Source organism: Antedon mediterranea, chromosome 11 (assembly GCF_964355755.1).
Source record: "Antedon mediterranea chromosome 11, ecAntMedi1.1, whole genome shotgun sequence".
NCBI lineage: Eukaryota > Metazoa > Echinodermata > Crinoidea > Comatulida > Antedonidae > Antedon > Antedon mediterranea.
The window spans coordinates 9208101-9229567 of NC_092680.1; the positions used below are offsets into that span (position 1 = coordinate 9208101).

Consider the following 21467-nt stretch of genomic DNA (forward strand, 5'->3'; position numbering starts at 1 on the left):
ACCACTTAGCACAAACTTAACAAGTTTTATATAAGGAGGAATGGTAATCATTTAGCTTATATCATATAAATATTATAGCATTAACATATAGTACTGTACTACTAGTCTATGTAGCAATATATTATAGCATTAACATATAGTACTACTAGTCTATGTAGCAATGTTTGGCCTGGTGCCCATAACATCTGAAGATCGCCAAAAGGAAATTCAGTCTTTACAAGCCAACCACAATGTAATTTCAAATTAACTTGTCTGAATTTATAAATTAAATTACCTTTATAAAAGATTATTATTGATTATGCCATGTTTTTCTGATCTGTTTCAAAATATTTGGTGACATTTTATTATGACGCATGACTTTGAATAATACTTTGTCTTTACGATGACATTTTGAGAATGTGCTGGGATTAACATCTGTTTAGCGCTGCATCAAGAACGTTTGTTGTGAAATTCTCCCAGCGAAAAATTAATTCAACAAGGAAATTGTCCGGTTTGGGATGTGGTGAGTTAAAAATCATGAGTCATTCACGTCTGTAGTACAATCTTATTGCAAAACCGAATAAAATTATAAAAATGATTAAATTTTACTACTGACATTGATATTCATATTTGTAAAATCATACATGTACATGTTTTTAATGTTATATTTTATTATACCTAAATAATTGAATAGTACCCATGATATGATAGCAACATTCGGATGACTTACTATTTTATATCTGTAAAATCTAATTATACAGTAATTACACAGCAATATGCAGTGGCGAATATAAATTATTTAAAAATATTGTACTGTAATTTTTCAGTAAGTATAATTTATTAATTTACTTTGACGTGTACTTTAAATCAGTCTACAACTTGAGAAATGTAATGTGTATTCAATTTACGATGAACAAAATCTAAAAATTGTTTTGAGCAAGATAGTGACAGTGACACCTTCATAGTTTTAATGTATAGCTCCTCCTTGGGAGTGGCTATGAGCTCTCACTGGCCAAACTCAGGGAACCTGGAGCTTAAGGGCCCCAGAGCATGAGCAGCCCTCCCTTAAGAGTTTTACATTGAAAACAATTTGCATTAGTTACGTTTTCTTAAAAGTGATACAGCAGTTTGTGTTTACAACAAATTTGTCTTTACTATGACGTTAGTTTAACTGAGAGTACCAGGATATACTAGTAGAACATGATACATCACACAAAGGGCCCTAAGGTGATTCAGAATTTGTTTGTTCATTGTGGAGCTGTGAAATTGAGCTGACCTAGAGTACCCATTCTACTTTGTTCCTCATCAGGTTTTCTTTTTTGGTGTCATGCTCAATTATTGTATTGTTTTTGGTAACTAAACAATTTTAAAAGATTTCCTATAATTGAGAAAGCCTGTGTAATCAAATTGTATACAGTATCTGAACAGCATAAAATCAAAGAAATATTGTCTGCAATATTCACATGGACAATGAGTTTAATGGCAAGTAGTTTTATGATCATCTAAACTCTAGTTCATAATGGATAAAATTACTTTGAGCCATATTTTTACACATAGAAAATGCAATGTATTAACCTGATGGTTTAGCTGGTTGTACCAAATATCCCTTGAACTACCGTACTGATGTTCACTATTACTATTGTGTGTAAAATTAATGTTCGTGATTATGAGTCATCGCCATTGTTTACTGGGACACTATAATTTATTGCTTTAAACATCATTATTGAAAAATACCAGTGGTGTGATAACTTGTTTACAGTAAAGCCAACATTAGGTTTTTTCTCAAAGAATGAAATAAAATGTTATTGAGACTAAAAAAGACAATTTCATGCCCAGTATTATCTGTAATAATTAGGTTATATGCATGAATGCATATAACCTCTTGATTCGGTCAGAATCTTTATTTATTTCTTTATTTATTTATTCTTTCCTTAGCACTATTTGTCCGTCAATTATCTTGATATCAGTTTCATCTAACTAAGTCAATTTTTCAGAGTATATTCCTTATGGCCAGGAATCGATGTGGTTATGTTTTCACGGTGCGCAATCAAACATTACGCGGTCTACGCGCGATTTAACGAAATCACGTTTTTAACCATATCTTCACAAGCATGAATCACTTTAAAAAAAAATTTGGTACTCATAAATTTCAGGTCATATTTCATCATATGGCAATACAATTACGTGCGTAGCGCATATAACGCATGCGTACGCGCACTTAAAATGTTCAAAATTGTCAGAATTTATTTTCGATAAAATTAGAGTACGTTTCAGGCAATTTTAAACGTTTAAAAAATTGCCATAAGTGCGCAGATTTTTGCACGCGCACTGCGCGTAAAACGTTGTTGCGCACAGTTTTTGTACGATTACTGTTGTATAACCTTTCTTTAACAATATCATCATATTGTATTAACTTTTCAACGCAAAACAGCGTTATACGAGCACGTCAAAAGTGACAGGCTACGCACGTGTAAGTTAACAAAATGGTGAAAATATGCTAAATTTTAAAATTAATATATATCGTTAGAATGCTCGGGAACACCGATTTTTTATTTCATTTTCTTGAAGTGTATGTATCATATGTATGATTTATTATGAAGAGAACAAAAGTTGATTAAGTCACCATTAATGGCATATTAAATTTACAAAAATTAATTTCGACAATCAAACAAATTATAACATTTTCTTAGGCCGAAATAATAAACTTAACATTAACTTTCTTCCTTAAGAAGTTCATATATTAAAGTTAAAAGTATATAGTTTGACAGTGCATCATTTTAAAAAATCTTTAAAGATGTCATCATAGTAAAACATTATAATTCATTGCGGTATGTAATACTCTATCTGCACCAAAGTGGTTACTGCATAGTAAATACACGGAGGAATATTTCCATAATTTTTAGTCAGTTGTGTATGGCTCGGTGGTCTTTGCTCGTGTCTATAGCATTCAAGGTACCGAGTTCGAGTCTCACCTTGGGAAACGAAACGAAATAAGATTTTTTTTTATTAACCGTATTGTTTGTTCAATTGTATTTCTTAGTGTATAGATTATACAGATGATTTATAATGATTTATTTAAAAACACAAATGTGGTTTATGACATTATATACGCAGAAGGATCTTTGATCGGATTATGATACCGGCTATTGTATTTGCGTTAGCAAGATCCTATCATATATTATAAATAACTAAAGATTCTGAGAAAATCGATCAATCAAAATATCTTAAATCAATCAATTATCTTTATTTAAATCAATGCATATAACCTACAGTATAATTCGTCATAGTGACGAATTAAATCTAGTACTTTAAGTTTTAAGTTAAAAAATAAATTAGATACTCTAGTGCAATTTAAATCACTTTATCATGATTATGGTCTCACTATGCTCTTAACCAAATACAGTAATTTTTCCATATTTTTCTTTCAGCTTCGTTCGAATAACAAAATTATAGATTTTTGTACAATATTTCTCATATATCACATAGATACCTGCAGTAAACTAGGTTAAAGAGAGTAAAAATAGAATATTATGGATATAGTATCAATTATATATTGTTTTTCTTTCCCCTCAGGATATAAAAGAGAAAAAATGTGAAGAACAGCAACTTGCAGGCTTACCAAAGCAACGTAGGAAGAAAGGCCAGACATTATCTTCTGGCGGCGGCAAAAGCAAAGTTTTGGAAAGCAAGAAGAAAGACTCGAAAATGGATATTTATATTCAAACTGTTCTTAGCGACACTGGTAATGAGACATCTGGAATCCAGGGCGAGGAATCAAATGGTGGGAGCATCATCTTACAAGCAATTGTGGATTGTGCTTCGGAAACTCTACAACAAGCTTTAGAGAACACCATTATTCAAGGTGAAACTTTTGAGTTATCAAACACGGTCGAGGAAACGTCTGTGGAGAGTAATCAGTCAGACGCTAGTACTACTGCAAAAAGTGTCAAGATAAAAAAGAAAGTTACTAATAATAGCCAGCAAAAGAAAGATGAGGAAATTGTTGAGGAAGACGTGTTGATCCCTATTGATACGGGAATGGTTGTTGAAGTGTTTGAAAATGAAGATGGTATTGAAAGTGCATCAATACCTGTGAACACACCTGAGAAGGGACCTGGGTATGGTTACATGTCTTATGCGCATAATTTTGGAGTTGATGCGGAAACAGACAATAAAGAGAGTGATGCTATTGCTAATTTAACAGGTGATGAGCAAGAAAAAGATAAGTCCAAAGAGGGATCCACACAATTACAACCGCAGTATAGAGTACAGTCAGGGTACAGCCCAAAATCACAATCTCATATCCCAAAAAATACCACCACAAAAATGTCTCACACAGAGGCAACTGAATCAGCCATAAAGAAATCGAAAAAACCATCAGAAGAAAAAAAGGAAACCGCATTAACATCGAGCAAAACCAAGGCCAAAACTTCTAAAGCTAATGCAAAACTAAAAAATGTGGTTTCTGCACAAGGTAAAAGTGTAAAAAACATTTCTACAAAAGCCAAAAACGTTTCTTCAAAAGTAAAGAATGTCGTATCAACAAAAGTACAAAAAAAGACTGGTACTACACTAAAATCTACAACAAAATCTGATTCAAAAACATCACCTAAAAAAGTAAAATGTGATCCAGTCAATAGTCCTAAGGAAGACTCTAAAACGCCTCAAAAGGAATTCAACAAGAAAGTGTCAAAGAACAGGAAAAATAAAATTGACAGGATAAACAAAGTTATGGCTGCATTGAACAATTCTCCAACTAGCAGTGTTGAAAACACAACAGAACTATTAGAAACCAATCTATCCCCTACCAAAGATAAAACAAAGAAAAAGAAAAAATCTCGATCAAAAGATAAAGAAAGAAAAGATAAAAAAAGGAAAAGAAAGCATAAAAGTTCCAAAGAAAAACATGACTTAAATGGCAGTAAAAAGAAAAAGAAGAAAGCAAAGAAAGACAAAAGTGTAAGTCCTGATAAAAGTGAATCTTTAGAATCGGGTGAAAGCACACACCACCACCGCCATCATCATCACCACAAACCAAAAAAAAAGACACGAAAAGACAAAGGGAAACACCGCAAAAAGTCTGAAAGTGATTCAACGCTCATTGATAATAGTAAATTGAATGAAGACAAAATCAAAAAGTTGTCAGATACATTATCAAAACTAGAGTCATCAATAAATTCAGAAAAGCTTGACTCAAAAACAAAACATTCTAGTTCACAAAAGAGTCCGAAAAAGAAGAGACCTTTGGAAAAGCTTTATGATATCGATGTTGTTTCACTTACACCTAAGTTGAAATCAACTTGCAAAAAAACCCTACAAAAACAAACTTCAAAGAAACCTAAAGCAGTGTGTAAAACAAAACCGAAACAAAGCTTTACAAAGAATTCAAATGTCGCCGGAAGCCGAAAAACAAATTTAAAGGGCAATAATAGGAAAGGTAAATTAGTTGAAGAACCCAAATTGAATATTTCAACACCTCTTCATATTGATATTCCAGAAGATAGACCTGTCCAATACACAAAGGGTGTTGGTAGAGGTCGTGGTAGAGGCAGAAGGAAGTATGGAACATCAAGGATATTAGCTGTTAAGAAAGTAACACCAAAGCCAAAAAAAGTTGAAGAATTACCTGTGGATGAAAGTCAGACAACCGCAAAACAAGGAGTAATGGAAGATCTATCTGAGAAACAGGTGCATGATATTGAAAAAAATAATACAGAAGCTGATCATTCTGATCCTTCAATAGCTCTTAAAAAGAAACCATCCGATAGTATGGAAAGGGACAATAAAAATAAAGAGCAGACTCCTTCACCCCAAAGTGCCACAACATGTATGAGTGAAGAAGCATTATTTAGTGACAGTGGTATCGGAACTGACAATAACAGTAATGCTGATCATCAAGCGAATGAAAAATCTAGAAAAAACCATGATGTTGAAATTGCACCAGGTGTGATGTCATCACATCCTCTTGCTACGTCAGCTCATGGACTTTATGGTTATGGCAAAAAAGAGAAAAATAAGAAACAACTGAATTGGCCAGTAACATTGGGCAGACGAAAAAAGAAGAAGCATCGTTTAATACGCCCAGCAACAAGAGTTACACCCGAGTTTATATTTGAATTAGATGCATTGGTTTTACAATTGAGGGCTCTTAAATTAGAATATCCTGAAGAATTAGAAAACAATTTTATGTCAGCCTCTGGGAAGAAAAACCATTTGTCATCTTTAGTAAAATTAACTCCTGGATTCAGTACGATGCTTAGACCATCTTATTTGGGAGCTGCAATGAATATTCACTGTGATAAATTGAAGCAGAAGAAAAAGAAAAAATCTAAACATAGAAGGAGAGAACTAAGGGAAAATGGTGATGGGAAACTGACTTCACCTTTATCTCATCATTCTGGCGAACCAAGTGAAGCTGGTGACACATCTCCCTTAAAGGTTGCGGAGGATCACAAAACTGACTTACCATATGATACAAATTTGCAGAAAAATGTAGAGGAAACAATGGATGTTGTAAAAACAAATGAACCACAGAAAAGTATGCCAAAAATTGTTGAAGAAGAACCTACAACAGAAACAACATTAGAATCTGCAAGTTTTGAAAATTTAGGTAGCTCTGTAACAGAAGTTGAACAAACCAAATCTGATCAAGATACTCCTAAAGAACAACCAGGAGTTATAACAGAAGAGGAACAGATAAAAGATGCCACAGATCAAGTAAGCAATGCCCAACCATTTCAAGAATCTAATCAGGCATCTACAATATCTGATACACCGCAACCTATAAAAACAAAGCATATATTTCATAGAATCCAAAGAACAAGGAGAAGAAAGGGAAAAGGAAGAGGATTTACAAGAAGGAAAATTAGAGGAACATACCAGAGTAAGAAGCTTCAGGTCTTGATGAGTGAAGACAATGAAGATGCAATATTGGAAGATATCGATGATGAAGAAAGAAGCTCTGAAAATGATGAATCTGATCAACTTAATTTTGAAGATGCTATTGAAAATATAAACAAAGTTTCTAATCGTGAAAGCAATGGTTTATCACCTGAAAATGTTGGCAATGACAACACACAGTCTTTAGAGAAACAATGTGAAGCAATTATTCAAAAGTGTAACCAGGTGAATGAGCCATTACAAATCAAGAGAAAGCGTGGCAGACCAAAGCTAAACGGAAGGAAACCAGGACGGCCAAGAAAAAATCCACTCCCTGAAGTTAGCATTTCCACGGCTAGCAATAGCCTTTTGAAAAAGAAAAAGAATAAATCTAAGAAATTGAATAAAGGAAAAAGCAATGAATCTTTATGCCAAGCTGTTGATTCTTTTACAGAAAGCAATATAAATAAAAACTCTGAAAGTCCAGTCATTATTGAACAGGAGACGTTATTTCTAAGAAGATCTCCAAATATAAATATATCGCCTAATGAGCATGTTCCAGTAGAGAAAATGTATGAATCGACTAATCATGAATTTGACAGCGTGAAAAGAAAAATAGATGCAGCGATTAAAGCTTGTGTTGATAAGATTAAAAATACCAAACGCAATGACAGGCCATTACTTGATGGTTCACAAAGTAAATATATTGTAAAAACAGGGACTAAGAGAAAGGGTGGATTCCTAGGCCCAAAACTTAAACCAAATATCATGGAAGCAACCTTGACTTCAGATGAAATAAATATGAATAAACCTAGATTAAAAGCAGAACTTCTTTCACAGTATCAAACCAAAAAACATTTATCTAAAATTAAGAGAAAGAAGTTTCACAAATTAGTTACAAGTGCAATACAAAGTCCGAGTAGTAAACAGGGTAGTGAAGTGACAACAATATCTGATGACAGTAGTATAGAAGAAGATGATGATGATGATGATGCAACAAGCGTGGAAGAGGAATGTGAAGAAAATGAACCAGTTCCAATTGTTTCAACATCGTTGATCAGTGGCAGTGATGACACTGAGCTTCCACAGACATTATCAGATCCTGAGGATCCTTCAACATTCTCAATTTTGAAACAAAAGAAGATTTTAAAAGGTGCAAAGGGAGATAAAAGGAAGGAAAGTGTTGAATGTAAATTACCGCTTAAAAAGAGAAAACTAACATTGACTGTCAAAGATGATGGAACAGCTTCAAGGTAAGAGTTATTAAAGACTGGAATTATATTTAGGTAATCCTACCTCATGTTTTTGTTTGTCAAAATGAATGATATGAGGATATCATTTTCAGTATTTAAAAACCAATATTTCGCCAACATATCTGTCATCTCACTCATTACAAGAAAGGGGCCAACTACAGGCAATGCTAAGAACTGATAGATTCATTTGCATACTTTATCCCAAATAATTTTTTAGCGACACCAGTATCAAAATTGTAAGTGTGACTGTGGATGAAGCGGAACTGAAGGAAACAAGTGCGTTACCTGGAAAACAAACTCTTAAAGGATTTGAAGAAGGTAGCAAAAGTCGAAAACGAAGAGCGCAACAAAGAAAACGAGAGGACAAACCACCAAAGAAAAAGTACTGGAAGGCGGGAATGTATTCTAGTTCATTCAAAGAGGAAGTGGTGTAAGTGTATAATAGTTTTCTTTTGTAAAAAAATAGGTACAAAAAAGTAATGTTTAATGAATACAGTAGAACATTAAGAGGACAAATGTGGGATTAAACAAAGTGCCCTCCAGGTAGGATGTCTTCTGTAGCCGTAGTGTTGTAACACATCATCTGGTGATAATTGTCAATTGTCTATCCATCTTCTCCTTTAAATTTCACTGAAATTGTTAGTTTCATATGGAAGTGTCTCGAAGGAGGCGGTCTGCTGTATTAAAAATAATCTTTAACTAAAACATTTATTTTGATATGCTGTTTGGTTGTGGTGTCACAAGTATATGTAAATATTTATAATGCGGTCATGACCAAACTGAGTAATAAGAAGAATGTGTAGGTATTGAAATGTAAATGTTATGGTTTTTAGTTCAAAAGAGACCACATGCATTGTGTACTTCTGTCGTACAGTTTATTTACCCCAAAATACCCCCTTTCTTCCTAATTTATAATTGCCTTTCATAAACACACTATTTAAAGTAAAGTTTTGGAATGTTGCCTTATTTTCAAAGATTCAAATGTAAATCAGTATCCATGACCATATTTTAAATTTCATAATGAATATGGTAGAATTTTTTGGGACTCTTAATATGGGTGTCCCTGCATAGGGGTTGGCTGGATTGTTAAACTTCTCTTAGTTTCATATGAAATTGTCTTAAGTTAGAATGTCCCTGAATAGGGATGCATTAAAGAAGGCGTTCCACTGTATTTAATATATTGTAAGCAAATTCCCCAGAGAATATAATAAGTAAAGTATTTGTAATACTTTGACATTAGTAGTTAAGCACAGTTTATTGATTGTCTCCATCCCCGAAACCTCGACTAAGAAATACCGGAATGGTGTCCGGCGGGGGATAGTTTATTACCATTAGTTAAGGTCCTATGTAAAGCACCTAGAGGGGTCAGTGATCCATTAGGCGCTATATAAATACTGTTTATTATTATTATTATTTAGATGCTGTCTGACTCTATGCATTCTTAACCTAGTACATTACAAAATGTCACAGCGTAATCACCTCTCCTTTGTTATACAAACTATTTTTATCTCTCGCTCATTATAATAAACCTATAAATGAAATTTCATTCTTCCTTGGTATAACAACCGAAACGTCACAACCTTCTCAATATATTAAAAACTAACAGTGTACAGTATACAGTAATTTCCTTTGAAGTATTATTTAACTTATTTATAAAATAAGAGAAATTTAATGCAACTAATTAACTTGAAGTAGTTTTGATACATATACATTTTTCTGTTTCACCTTCTAATAACTGAATGGAGAAAAGACTGAGGAAAAAGAAGTTTTTGATCAGTACAATCCCTAAAAAAACTCCCTCCCTCTAGTTTAAAAGAGAGGATGATAAACATTTTTTACCTGGAATAATTAGCATTTTAAACCCATTTTGCATTTAAAAAACGATGACGAGTGTCTGATTGGAATATAGTCATGTATATTTCCATATTTTTATTTTCTTTTAAGGCAAAAGAAAAATGTGAAATCAACTGATGAAGTAATTGACAGACCACCTTGTGGATACCTCCCAAGACCCATTCATGTTGGTAAGTATTGAATATCAATATATATGAGGCATGGCATCACAAAATCGGCGTAGTGTCGGAAATAAAAAATGTTTAGATTTATATATTTGTAATCTATATTTAATAAGCTTTAAAATGAGCCGTTGTTTATTAAAATTGGTTTATTTTATGAAGAGTTATTAATGAAAACATACGAGTCACTTTCTAGCTCAGGAAATCTTAATTTTGAAAAAAATCAACAACTAGAAAGCCACTCCGAGAGTGCATACCTCCGCCTACTGTAAAATTCTCCTACATAAGATTTCTCCGGTAAAAAAAAAAAAAATATTTGTGTGTGTCTTAATGCTGTTTGTGATTTACGCTAATTTCACTACAAGCATGTGTATGCGAGTTTGGTGTAACTGTGGTTATGTAACAAGCCTTTCAATTAATAATAGCTTCAGTTGACTAACAATAGAACAGCAACGCGAAAATCAAACGAGTGAATTTGAAAAGAAATAAACTACTCGCATCAAAAAACGTGCACATTAAATCAAATTATGCTTTAAAATTACAAATCACAAATTATAACTCTTGCCTCTTGTACAAAAATGAAGTTTTTTGGACAAGTAGTTCTCGAGAAAATTCAATTTGAGTTTACTTGTTACTTTAAGACTGCTCGCCGGCTTTTGAAAAATTCTGTCCTATCTTTTTAACACTAGCAGGTCTGAAAAGTATACTAAAAAGTGGTCCAGAATTGGGACCATAATCCGAAATGGTCCCAAAATTTAATGGAATGTTCCTTGACCACATATCTATCTGTACATTCATTTTGGAAAAGACCTTGTAATTAGTTTTTGAGTAATCCTGCTAACAAACAAACAAACAGACAGACAAACAAACACACACGATCGGTTACATATACCTCCTTGGCGGAGGTAAATGAAGTAGCGACGCCGATTAGCCTGGATTAGCCCGCCAATCGACGAGACAAGACTCTCTGTCAAAACTCGCTATTTTCTTCTCAATAACGGCAACAGGCCCGTAGCCAGGGGGGGTTTTTATGGTTCGGGCGAACCCCCCCTTTATAGCGAACCCCCCTTAACCAACTGCGAACCCCCATCCCCGACATGCCCAATACCTCACCCTCATCTCCAAAAATCCTCCAAATACGTGCCCCACAGTACAAAAAGTTGCTTGTAAATTGAAAAATTCGTAAACTTGTTCGTGAACCTTCTTCTCTGTATGAGCGTCAACTAGTGATACGTGTCTGTAAATTTCTAAAAGCTGCAAATGAATTGCCGATTTTAACCTGAAAAATAAATGTTTGGTCCCTGCATGTAACATGATATTGACGCGTCTCATAGCGAGCTGGCGCACGAACGATTCGTACAAAGGACACCGCCAGAAAACTGCGTACCTATAATTGTTTAGATCACTGGCAGTCAGGCAGCATGCATAAAGTATATAGCCTTCCGACGTACATCAGTATTTATGTGTGACTATGAAGTATAATGTATCATAGAGGATTATAGTGAATATTAATATTTTACACTATAATATCTATGGTATCAAGTACTGTAGTACATTATGGCATCCGATTATTTTTTTCTAGACCACCAGCCGATAAGTACTAAAATGTATCAATATGACTTATTTACATATTTATATTCCTCAACAAATTGCTGTAAATAAATATTATAGATAGAGCTAGCAAATAGCATTTGCCTTCACCCAGTGTGCTTTTTTCGGGGCTGCTCCTAATTAAGTTTGCATTGAACTTGAACGCAAAACAAAATACGAAGTAAATGATTAAACAATCGGCGGTTCCGCACAGAGCATGCGCATCTAACATATGGCAACAAATAGTTATCGTCATTTAAATTATCGACGTGTTTGAGGAGGAGGAAAAAAGTACGATCTTTTTGCTCATTGGTTATATAGCATGCTGCACGAGAGTGTCTTTTCCGGCCATCTAGGGTGTCATTTAACAAAATTCGATTTGCATCAGGCTGGGGGAGGGGGGGGGGGGGGTTTGACCCAAATATTTAGTGTCCGGACCCCCCCCCCCCTTGACAGATCCTGGCTACGGCCCTGGGCAAACTAGTCGAAAATATATCACTGTGGGGTACATAATATATTTTTTGTAATTTTTAAAAAATATATCAATAAAAATAACGAATAACTTGCTAAATATTCACAAATTGTTGAAACGTTCATTCGAGAAACTACGTTGGAAGACATGCTGTTTCATCGTAAACAAAAACATCAGTCAATCAGAGAGCGTAATTTATCTCTATAGCGAATCGCAGTCAAGGATTCACAAATTCTTGTTAGAAATTTTAGCAACCTAAAAACACCTTAATAAAACCAATTTCCATTGGCTAGATTAAAAAAAATCCCATAGGTTGTTAAAAATTATGGTAGCTGATATATTTTCAAACAGATAGGTACCAAACATGATGTGATTCGAGTTAGCGGTTTGTTTACAAAAGCGCCGTAAAGAAAGTTACAAAAATACAATTTTCTAATGATTTTCAATGGAAACGACTTAAATAATACACATACTTGTGATATTTTATGAACAAGAGTTTGATACAGTATGTTAAAGATAAGTGTTTATAGTATCGTTTTTTATTGAAATTTTAATATGGATAGGTTAGGCTGTTTTTCACATTCTGAACTTCAAGGCTAAATATCTCAAAAGTTTGGGTTGCGACTCTGCGCCGCTTTTGGGATAGATTTTCAATGACCTATGATCTATCCTTGTGTTGTTGGTCATCACCTAGAATCCACCATAGCAATGTTGAGAAATCTATCCTTGTGTTGTTGGTCATCACCTAGAATCCACCATAGCAATGTTGAGAAATCTATCCTTGCGTTGTTGGTCATTACCTAGAATCCACCATAGCAATGTTGAGAAATCTATCCTTGTGTTGTTGGTCATTACCTAGAATCCACCATAGCAATGTTGAGAAATCTATCCTTGTGTTGTTGGTCATTACCTAGAATCCACCATAGCAATGTTGAGAAATCTATCCTTGTGTTGTTGGTAATTACCTAGAATCCACCATTGCAATGTTGAGAAATCTATCCTTGTGTTGTTGGTCATTACCTAGAATCCACCATAGCAATGTTGAGAAATCCAGTAAGACAAGTATCTAGTTTCTAGCTTCTAGGTCCCTACATAATTTTAAGTATGACCACACAATCTAAACCTTTTTTACTTTAAGATCTATTTTTAAATGATGTCAGTCAATGCACCGTATCAATAGACAGCCTAGATCATTTTACTCAATATAAACCATGTGTGCTTCTTTCATTTTACCATGCATACAACCTTTCAGTACTTGGAAAGTACTGGTAGGTTGGATTCATGGGCAATTACCACTGACCAATTACCAACCATCCCCCTCCCCCTTACCAGACCTCTATCACCCCTTATATTGACTGTAGAATTAGTACTGATAATAAGAGCTTTATTAAACAGCTTTCCAGATTTAGACTGCTACTATTAATAACAGTCATTTTTATACAAAGACAATTTGTTTGATCGATCATGTAAACAATACAATTATTCTTCCTTGTAAAATCTAGGACGGTATTTGCGAGAAAAACGGCGCGATTTTACATTGCCCTATGATCTCTGGTGGTTATCTATGCGTAAAAAGTTGATGTCAAGACAAGATAATATTTCATTTAAGAAGATACGAACAAGTAAGTTGATATGGCATTTAATTATGTAGGCTTTATCAGTAGACTAATCAGGTCAAGTAAAGTCAGAATGCTTGAATCTCATTGGTCAGTTGCAATGTTGTCAGCCATTACATGTTAATAACTGTTTCATACTTGAATGATTTTCATAGTATACATATATTATACTTATTATTCTTCTTTTCAAATATTCTCCTGGGATTCTTTACATTATTATTTTGTTATGATGTTTAATGGTTCGTGTACAGACTGAAAATAGAGATTAAAAATGAAATTTATGATGCGTTTAAACTATACTACAGTATATACGCATATTACATAGTCTATATATATAACTATACTTATAACATTATGATTTCTATACCTACGATCGTAGCATATTGATAAGAACATTGAGAAAGTCAACAGTTCATTTTAGAACTACATACGTAGTGTACCGCAGCAGGGGCGGATCCAGGATTTTGTGAAGGGGAGGGGGGGGGGGGAGTGCAACTGTAGAGAGTCCACACCAACTCAGCCCCACCATGGTTGGGGCCGAGTATACTACAGTACAGTACAGTTACCACAGTTAGTGTACTTTATATAACACCTATATAAATTCCTGTCATTTGATTGGACGAATGTGGGTCACATGGCGTGCAATAGTACGCACTATTCAACGATCGTTAAATAGTACTTTTTGAAACATTTTTGTGTACGAAAAAAAAACGTCTAGATGTTATATAAAACAAATAATGAATGTTTTGTATTCGTGTAATGGTACAAATAATGGCACTTGGTGAATGATGAAAGGTTATATCAACTCGGCTTTGCCTCGTTGATATAACCTTTCATCATTCACCTCGTGCCATTATTTGTACCATTGCACTCATAAACATTCATTATTTGTATAATATTATTATTAACATATCCTCTATGATGATGATCTGTAGGTAACCACAGAGTTCCATTTTGGGCGTATATACACTTTTATTTATGCTTGCTGACCTGCAGCCCTAAACAATAGGTAGGCTTACGGGTGGTTGTATGGTGGTGTCCATTGTACAAATCGTTCATGCCCTGAGTATGGGTGCGATACACACATCAATATCATGTTACATCCAGGGACCAAAATGCGTTTATTTTTCAGGTAAAAATAGGCAATTCCTTTTGCAACTTTTAGAAATTTACAGACAGCAACGGCAATGGTGACCTCTAATAAAAAGAAAAGTAAATTACCACAATGTGTTTTAATCAATTTTTATCTTATGGTAGGATAATGGTGGTGCGGAGGGTGCATCCCCCTCTGGATCCGCCACTGCTGCAGACTTTATATCAAAAAATTGCAATGTTAAGATTTGTGTAGAAACCTCTAACTTGATGGTGTCCCATTGGTGAAAAACTACTGCACATTGTATGTGTAGGTTATGAATTTGTATTCGTCCAAAACTACACACTATAAAAAACATAACTTTTGCCTGCTATTTTGTAATTTTATAGACTTGCACATTGATGTTAAACCAACGGCTGGCATGGAACATGTCCGTTGTAGTTGTACACCACCAATCCCAGATGGGCTTGGGTGTGGTGAAGACTGCATTAATAGGTTAGTACTCATTTTCAATACTAAATTTAATATGTCACAAGTAGGAGCTCATTTTTTAAGTACATCAATTAAACGCCCACTCTCACAGATGAAATCATAATAATGTAATTATATCTCATTCAGACAAAAACATTTTTATTTTGCAATTATAAATTATACTTAAAATATGACATTGCATGTAAGCAACGTGTAGGAAAAATTTAAGCTGAAACTGTCCATAATTAGTAGGTGAAAATAAATATATCAATCCCAAAATATATAGCATAATATTTTAGAGTACAAAAATAATTCATAATTTAAAATGTAATTTGCTGTGTTTTAGCTAATCAGGTTTTAAACAATTATTGTACTTCTACTTAGTGTAAAACTAAATAATAATACAGTAATAATAAATGTGTCTACTATAGAGAAACGCAATTGATTAAATACATTTTACCTATATTCTCTAAGTAGTTTTAAAAGTAGACTGAGTTGAAATGAATTATTATCTAAATTGCCTGATAAATTTAAACTGTATCTAGTTATTAAAGTAAATACAGTGAACTAAAGTAATTTAGGTAAATTGCATTTAGTTATCAACAGTAGTACAGTTTTAGATCTATATATTCTCAAATTAGGCAATTATTTAATTTATATAGTAATCTATCTTTATAAAGGTATGCTTAAGATGAAAGTGTATTAATTTGTTTTCTTTTGTGCTGACATTGAAAATATACACGTTTAACAATATATCTTAATCAACTCGATTAATAATTGGAAACAGTACATAGCAAGCTTTTGATTCAGGAGAGTAGGTGAAGAAGACAGTAATGTTATACAAAATATCAATCTGCGCATACATTAAAAGTATAGAACTTCTTCTACAGAATAGAATAGAATATAGAACGAATGCTACCTATCATACTGGCAGTAGTTGATTTAAAATATTAGTAACTTAAGTGGATATTATAATTTAAAATCAATCTGATTCTACAGTTAGTTACATGTAAATTTGAATTGATTTTATCACCGAGTGACTGCAAATTTGTAATTATGTGGATAAACTAGGACTGATTCAATCTGTATTGTAAATGTATTAATTGATTTTATCACTGAGAACAGCAGCAGATTTGTAACTTAAGTATGTAGGTAGAGTAGAATTTCAGTAGTCACTTTCATAGAAGTGTATTGATTTTGATGATAATTGTTATTACTGCAATAAAGTAGAAGGATCTGTTAACATATTTTGACATAAATTGAACCAAATACTCTGTAATTTTGAGAAAACAAAATGTCAGCTTGGTATGAACACTAGCCTAGTGATCAGCAGGTTGTTGGGTCGAGTTCAAGAAAATCTATAAAGTATTGAATAGGTTTATAAAATAAAATGAAAACTACTATATTGCTCTTTTCAATGATGATACTAACCCATAATGATTATAAAGAAAACATGGTATATTTAAGTTGTTCTTTTAAAATAGTATTCATTAACCAATTTGTTTTCCTTACAGAATGACATTCACAGAGTGTAACATTGACACATGTCCATGTGGTGAAAGATGTAGTAATCAGCAGATCCAAAGGCATCAGTGGTCACCAGACCTAGAAAGGTTTATGGTATGAAAATGACATTTGTAATCATCAGACATATTGTATTGTAAATGAACAGCTATTTATATCTTAATATTTATGTATTTCAGTTTACTGTAGCTGGCTGGCATTTATAAACCTATTTGCTTAAGTCAAAACATTTATTGAATGCTACTTAAGTGAACAACTGAAGGGTTATTTATCAAACCAGTTCTTTTTATCTTAAATGAAAGGACTTTTTCATCTAAGATTTAAAAACAAAATATGCACAAATGTTTGTTTAGTTTATTTAAAAAAACTGACTTAAGCAAAATAATTTAGAGTAGAACCTTTTTGGGACACCACTATTAAGGAAACATCACTATTAAGGGAACACCTCTATTATGGGGACACCTATTAATGGGACACTGAGATGTTTCTTTAACAGGGGTTCTATACTAAGTACTAAAAGTACTTATTAAAGTCAATTTGATAAATCTGACTACTGTATGTGTAGAAGTGATAAACTCATCATAGTTCTTAATTTAAAACATTTCATTTTGTATTTGTAGACAATTGACCGAGGCTGGGGCATTGTGACTAAAACATCAATCAAGGCACACCAATTTATTCTGGAGTATGTTGGAGAGGTCATCTCGGTGAAAGAGTTTATGAAGCGAGCAACAACTGATTACCAACATAGAAAACATCACTACTGTTTGAACCTTGATAGCAACCAGGTCATCGATGGTCACCGTGCTGGCAACGAAGGTCGCTTTGTTAATCACAGTTGTGAACCAAACTGTGAGATGCAAAAATGGTGTGTTGTCTTGCTTGTTTAAAATGGATTATATACTACTCATTCTCTCATCCTTTGGTTCTATGTCAAAGGTTAAATCATATTGCTTCAATATTTTACTTACAGTGTTATATAATGATATAAAGATTAACAGTTTGTGTTCAATTAGGAGCTTTCAATTTGCCATGATCTATGACCTACATTTTGTCATTGGCCGTCACCTGGACTGGTATGGCAAAACTTGATCAAGGAATGACAGGAGAAAGCATCCTAATGTTGCCATGCACAATGTATGTGTGCAAAATTAATTAACATTGCATAACTAGTATCTATGTCCTAAGTCATAGTTTACTTTATATTCCAAACAAAATAATAATAATACTATTTTTTCACAGGTGCGTACAAGGTGTTTATCGAATTGCATTATTTTCACTTCAAGATATTCCAGCTGATGAAGAACTAACGTATGATTATAACTTCCACGCATTCAGTTCAGAAGGACAGGTAGGAAAAATCAGTATCAAAACGGTACTAGGTTTGGTCTACTAGCGTTCCTTTCAGTATTTCAAACAATGTATTAAAATATATTGTCCAGCTGTAATAGAATTGTACTGGCAATGTATATTATTGTGAAAATAATGTCAAGTAATTACTAATTTATCATTATTATTTTGTTACAGCAAATTTGTAAGTGTAAAAGCCAGTCATGCCGTGGATATATCGGAGGACGTACGCAGAAACCAAACAGTAACAACACCCTCAAGAAACTGATCAGCAATAAACGAGTTGGACGACCTCCAAAAGACAAACGCAAATCCAAAAAGACTCTGAAAAAACTGGTAAGAATTTGGATAGCTTTCCATTTGCGTGGTTTGACTAAATAATGTGAAAATCTTTAGTGTTTCATGATTAATAAAGTCATGTTTGACAGCAAGGATGATAGAAGCAATGGCGATTATAGGAAACGGATTTAAATTAATGGAAATTGAAGTTGTTTAGATGTAGTATTTATCCTACATAATCCAACAGCTTTGTGCAAATAATTTGTATTTTATGTAAATTCCAGTCTTAATATTATTGACTTTAAATATTGTAAATACTACTAAATCACATACAGAACCTTACCTTTATGTTTTGTTATTTAACTTCTTTTTTCTTTCTATTTAACCAACTGTCTTCTTGTCATGAAAGTTGAGCTAATGTGGTTTTATTATCTCTAGCATCTGTTTAATGCATATCTTGGTTTTATTATCTCTAGCATCTGAATAATGCATATCTTTGCATGCAAAGCTTCAAGCAATCATTATAAGCATTATATTAGAAAAACCTTATCTAAATCATTTTAATATTCTTAAATTTCATACTAGACAATTGATGCTTAGCCTGTCCATTTGTATGCATTTGTTTATTTAAATTTTTATTTTATTTTTAGTGTTTTAAAGTAAAGTGACAAAGTTTTAAGATAAATAAGAAATATTTATTGACAAAAACACCATTACATTTGAATAAAGATGTTATTTTAGGTTTCTATTGAAATTGTTGTTTTCCATCAGATCACTAATAACGTGCTTGACAATTCAAACTTTGACCTTCCTCTTGTCACCATCATAGTTACCTTTCAATACTGAGTATTGATTATTACAGTAGGACCCTCCTTTGGGACACCTATTAAGGGGACACTTTTTGGTGAAGCAATCAAGTGACATATATGTTCAGGGACAATGTTGTCCTGAAGGTGTTCCCTTAATCATAAATATTACACTAATATCTCTGATATCTCCTCTATAACACTTGTTTCATCTTTTTCCCAGCATAACAATTCATTAGAAAGTGACTCAATAGCCAAGTTAAGACTTCAACTACCAAAGCCAATGTCTTTGAGGGAAATGAAGATAATAGCCGAGAGACAAATATTGTTAATAAGGAATATAGAGAAAGTAAAGAGGGTGAGAGAAGCCTTACGTAGAGTTCACATGGTCACGTCTGAAGCCCATACTCCAAAAGAAGATGACAGAGGTACGTCAGTTTTCTTTGTAATATTGTATCATGCATTTTTTTTCTTTTTTTCTTACCAAAGGATCTAAAATCATGCAGAATATCTCTTGAAATTACACTTGTTCTTCGGTCAGAGAATCAAAATTGGTATTTTTACAATTCAGTGTCTATCCTAAATTTGGCAATTTTCCTTGTACCCAAACAAACTTATCCTAATTAACCTAACAATATGCATTTGACATTGCCATATTTTCAATTCAACTGTGCCATATTACTTATGTCAAAATAACACAAAACCAATGTTTGTTTTATAGTAATAATGATGCAAGTTCTCAATTATTATTAACACACTATCCATAATATTTTAGATGTGTTTATGGCACAATTCCGAGCTCTAAACTCTTCGCGGTCAGTCAAGACACGCCATCTTGCAGCAGCAGAGGAGAATACAGAGGTAACAACTGCGGCCAAACTAGCTCAGGTGTTCAAAGATATTTACACGGCCGTGTGTACGTACAGAGACACAAGCGGCCAATGTCTTGCCATTCCATTTATGAATCTACCATCAAAGAAACGGTAAGTATCTTATTTTGTGTTTGGAAAGTTGTAGCTACAAAAAGTGTAAGTTAATAAATAAAACATTTTTAATGCTAGACTTCTTCTTAGTTCGGGGGTTATTATAGAAAGAAGGCTTTAAAGTCACATTAGACTGAAAGGAAGAAATGTGTTACATTGACTACAGCATTTGTTTTGTGTCTGGATTTCTCAAGGCCATGTTTTTTTTCTTAGAACAACCATTTCATTTTGTGTTGTTTCTGCTTTTCATTTACAGTAATCGTGATTACTACAACAGAATACCTGATCCAATTGACTTAAGCACAATTGAACGTAAAATAGTAACTGGGCATTACAAGACGGTCAACTCATTTGATGAGGATTTTAAGAAACTTTTTAGAAATGCAGAGGTAAATTCATAGTTACTATATTAGTTATTAGTGCATGACTAAGTAGAAGGTGTGATTGTGAGCTGGTGTATCCGATTAGCCTAATGAGGTTGCAGTGGTGCATCTCCATAGTATCTTGATTTTTGAGTTGTCATTGAGTTGATCCTCTATGGGTAAATAACAAAAATTGGTTATATATATATAATAATCACTTGCACTGATGAAGGGCTAGTGTTGCCCGAAAGCTCTGCTAACTTTTCTGGCTGTTTTACTTTATCGTTTTGATTTAGCTTTTTTCTTTTTTTTAAAATCTTTATTGAGATCCAGCCACTGATATCCACAGCATTGTCATTTTTTCAGTAGTTTGCCTTTGGATTTATATATAATTAGAATATACAGTAGTTTTAAAAGCAATGCGAGAAAGTTTAAACCTTAACAGCATTAATTTTGAAATACACAAAAAGGAATCACCCAATACAATATATGACAAATACAGTATATAGTCTCTTCGCCTAAATCCAATATTCTGCTGTTTAAAAAAATGTAATACTCTGTTTCTAATAATTGAATTTGTTATTACCAGAAGTACCATGGTAAGAAATCTGTTCTTGGTAGGGACGCAGTACACCTATACAAGGTATACTCTAGCGCCATGACAACAAGTAGTAAACAATTTAGGAACATTGAAGGATTGAAATCAGTCGCTGAATCAACAAGTAAAGAAGGTAAGTTTGTACTTAGTACATCTTTTGAGACGAGTAAGGGGTTACCTCGGTGTAATAGTTCATA

At 33.3% G+C, this 21467-nt stretch overlaps 1 protein-coding gene across 6 annotated transcripts in view; it reads left to right on the forward strand.

The window, feature by feature from the left end:
- LOC140062972 (uncharacterized) overlaps nt 1-21467 on the forward strand; it is a 51590-nt gene that overhangs the window by 21125 nt on the left and 8998 nt on the right. For all 6 annotated transcript variants that reach the window (XM_072109379.1, XM_072109377.1, XM_072109380.1 and 3 more), the window contains 13 exons: nt 3553-8111; nt 8329-8541; nt 10056-10135; nt 13691-13810; nt 15287-15392; nt 16883-16988; nt 17513-17760; nt 18135-18243; nt 18420-18578; nt 19551-19755; nt 20103-20310; nt 20567-20699; nt 21262-21403. In XM_072109379.1, the coding sequence (XP_071965480.1) occupies nt 3553-8111; nt 8329-8541; nt 10056-10135; nt 13691-13810; nt 15287-15392; nt 16883-16988; nt 17513-17760; nt 18135-18243; nt 18420-18578; nt 19551-19755; nt 20103-20310; nt 20567-20699; nt 21262-21403 (6388 nt within the window). The remainder of the gene's footprint in view (nt 1-3552; nt 8112-8328; nt 8542-10055; nt 10136-13690; nt 13811-15286; nt 15393-16882; nt 16989-17512; nt 17761-18134; nt 18244-18419; nt 18579-19550; nt 19756-20102; nt 20311-20566; nt 20700-21261; nt 21404-21467) is intronic.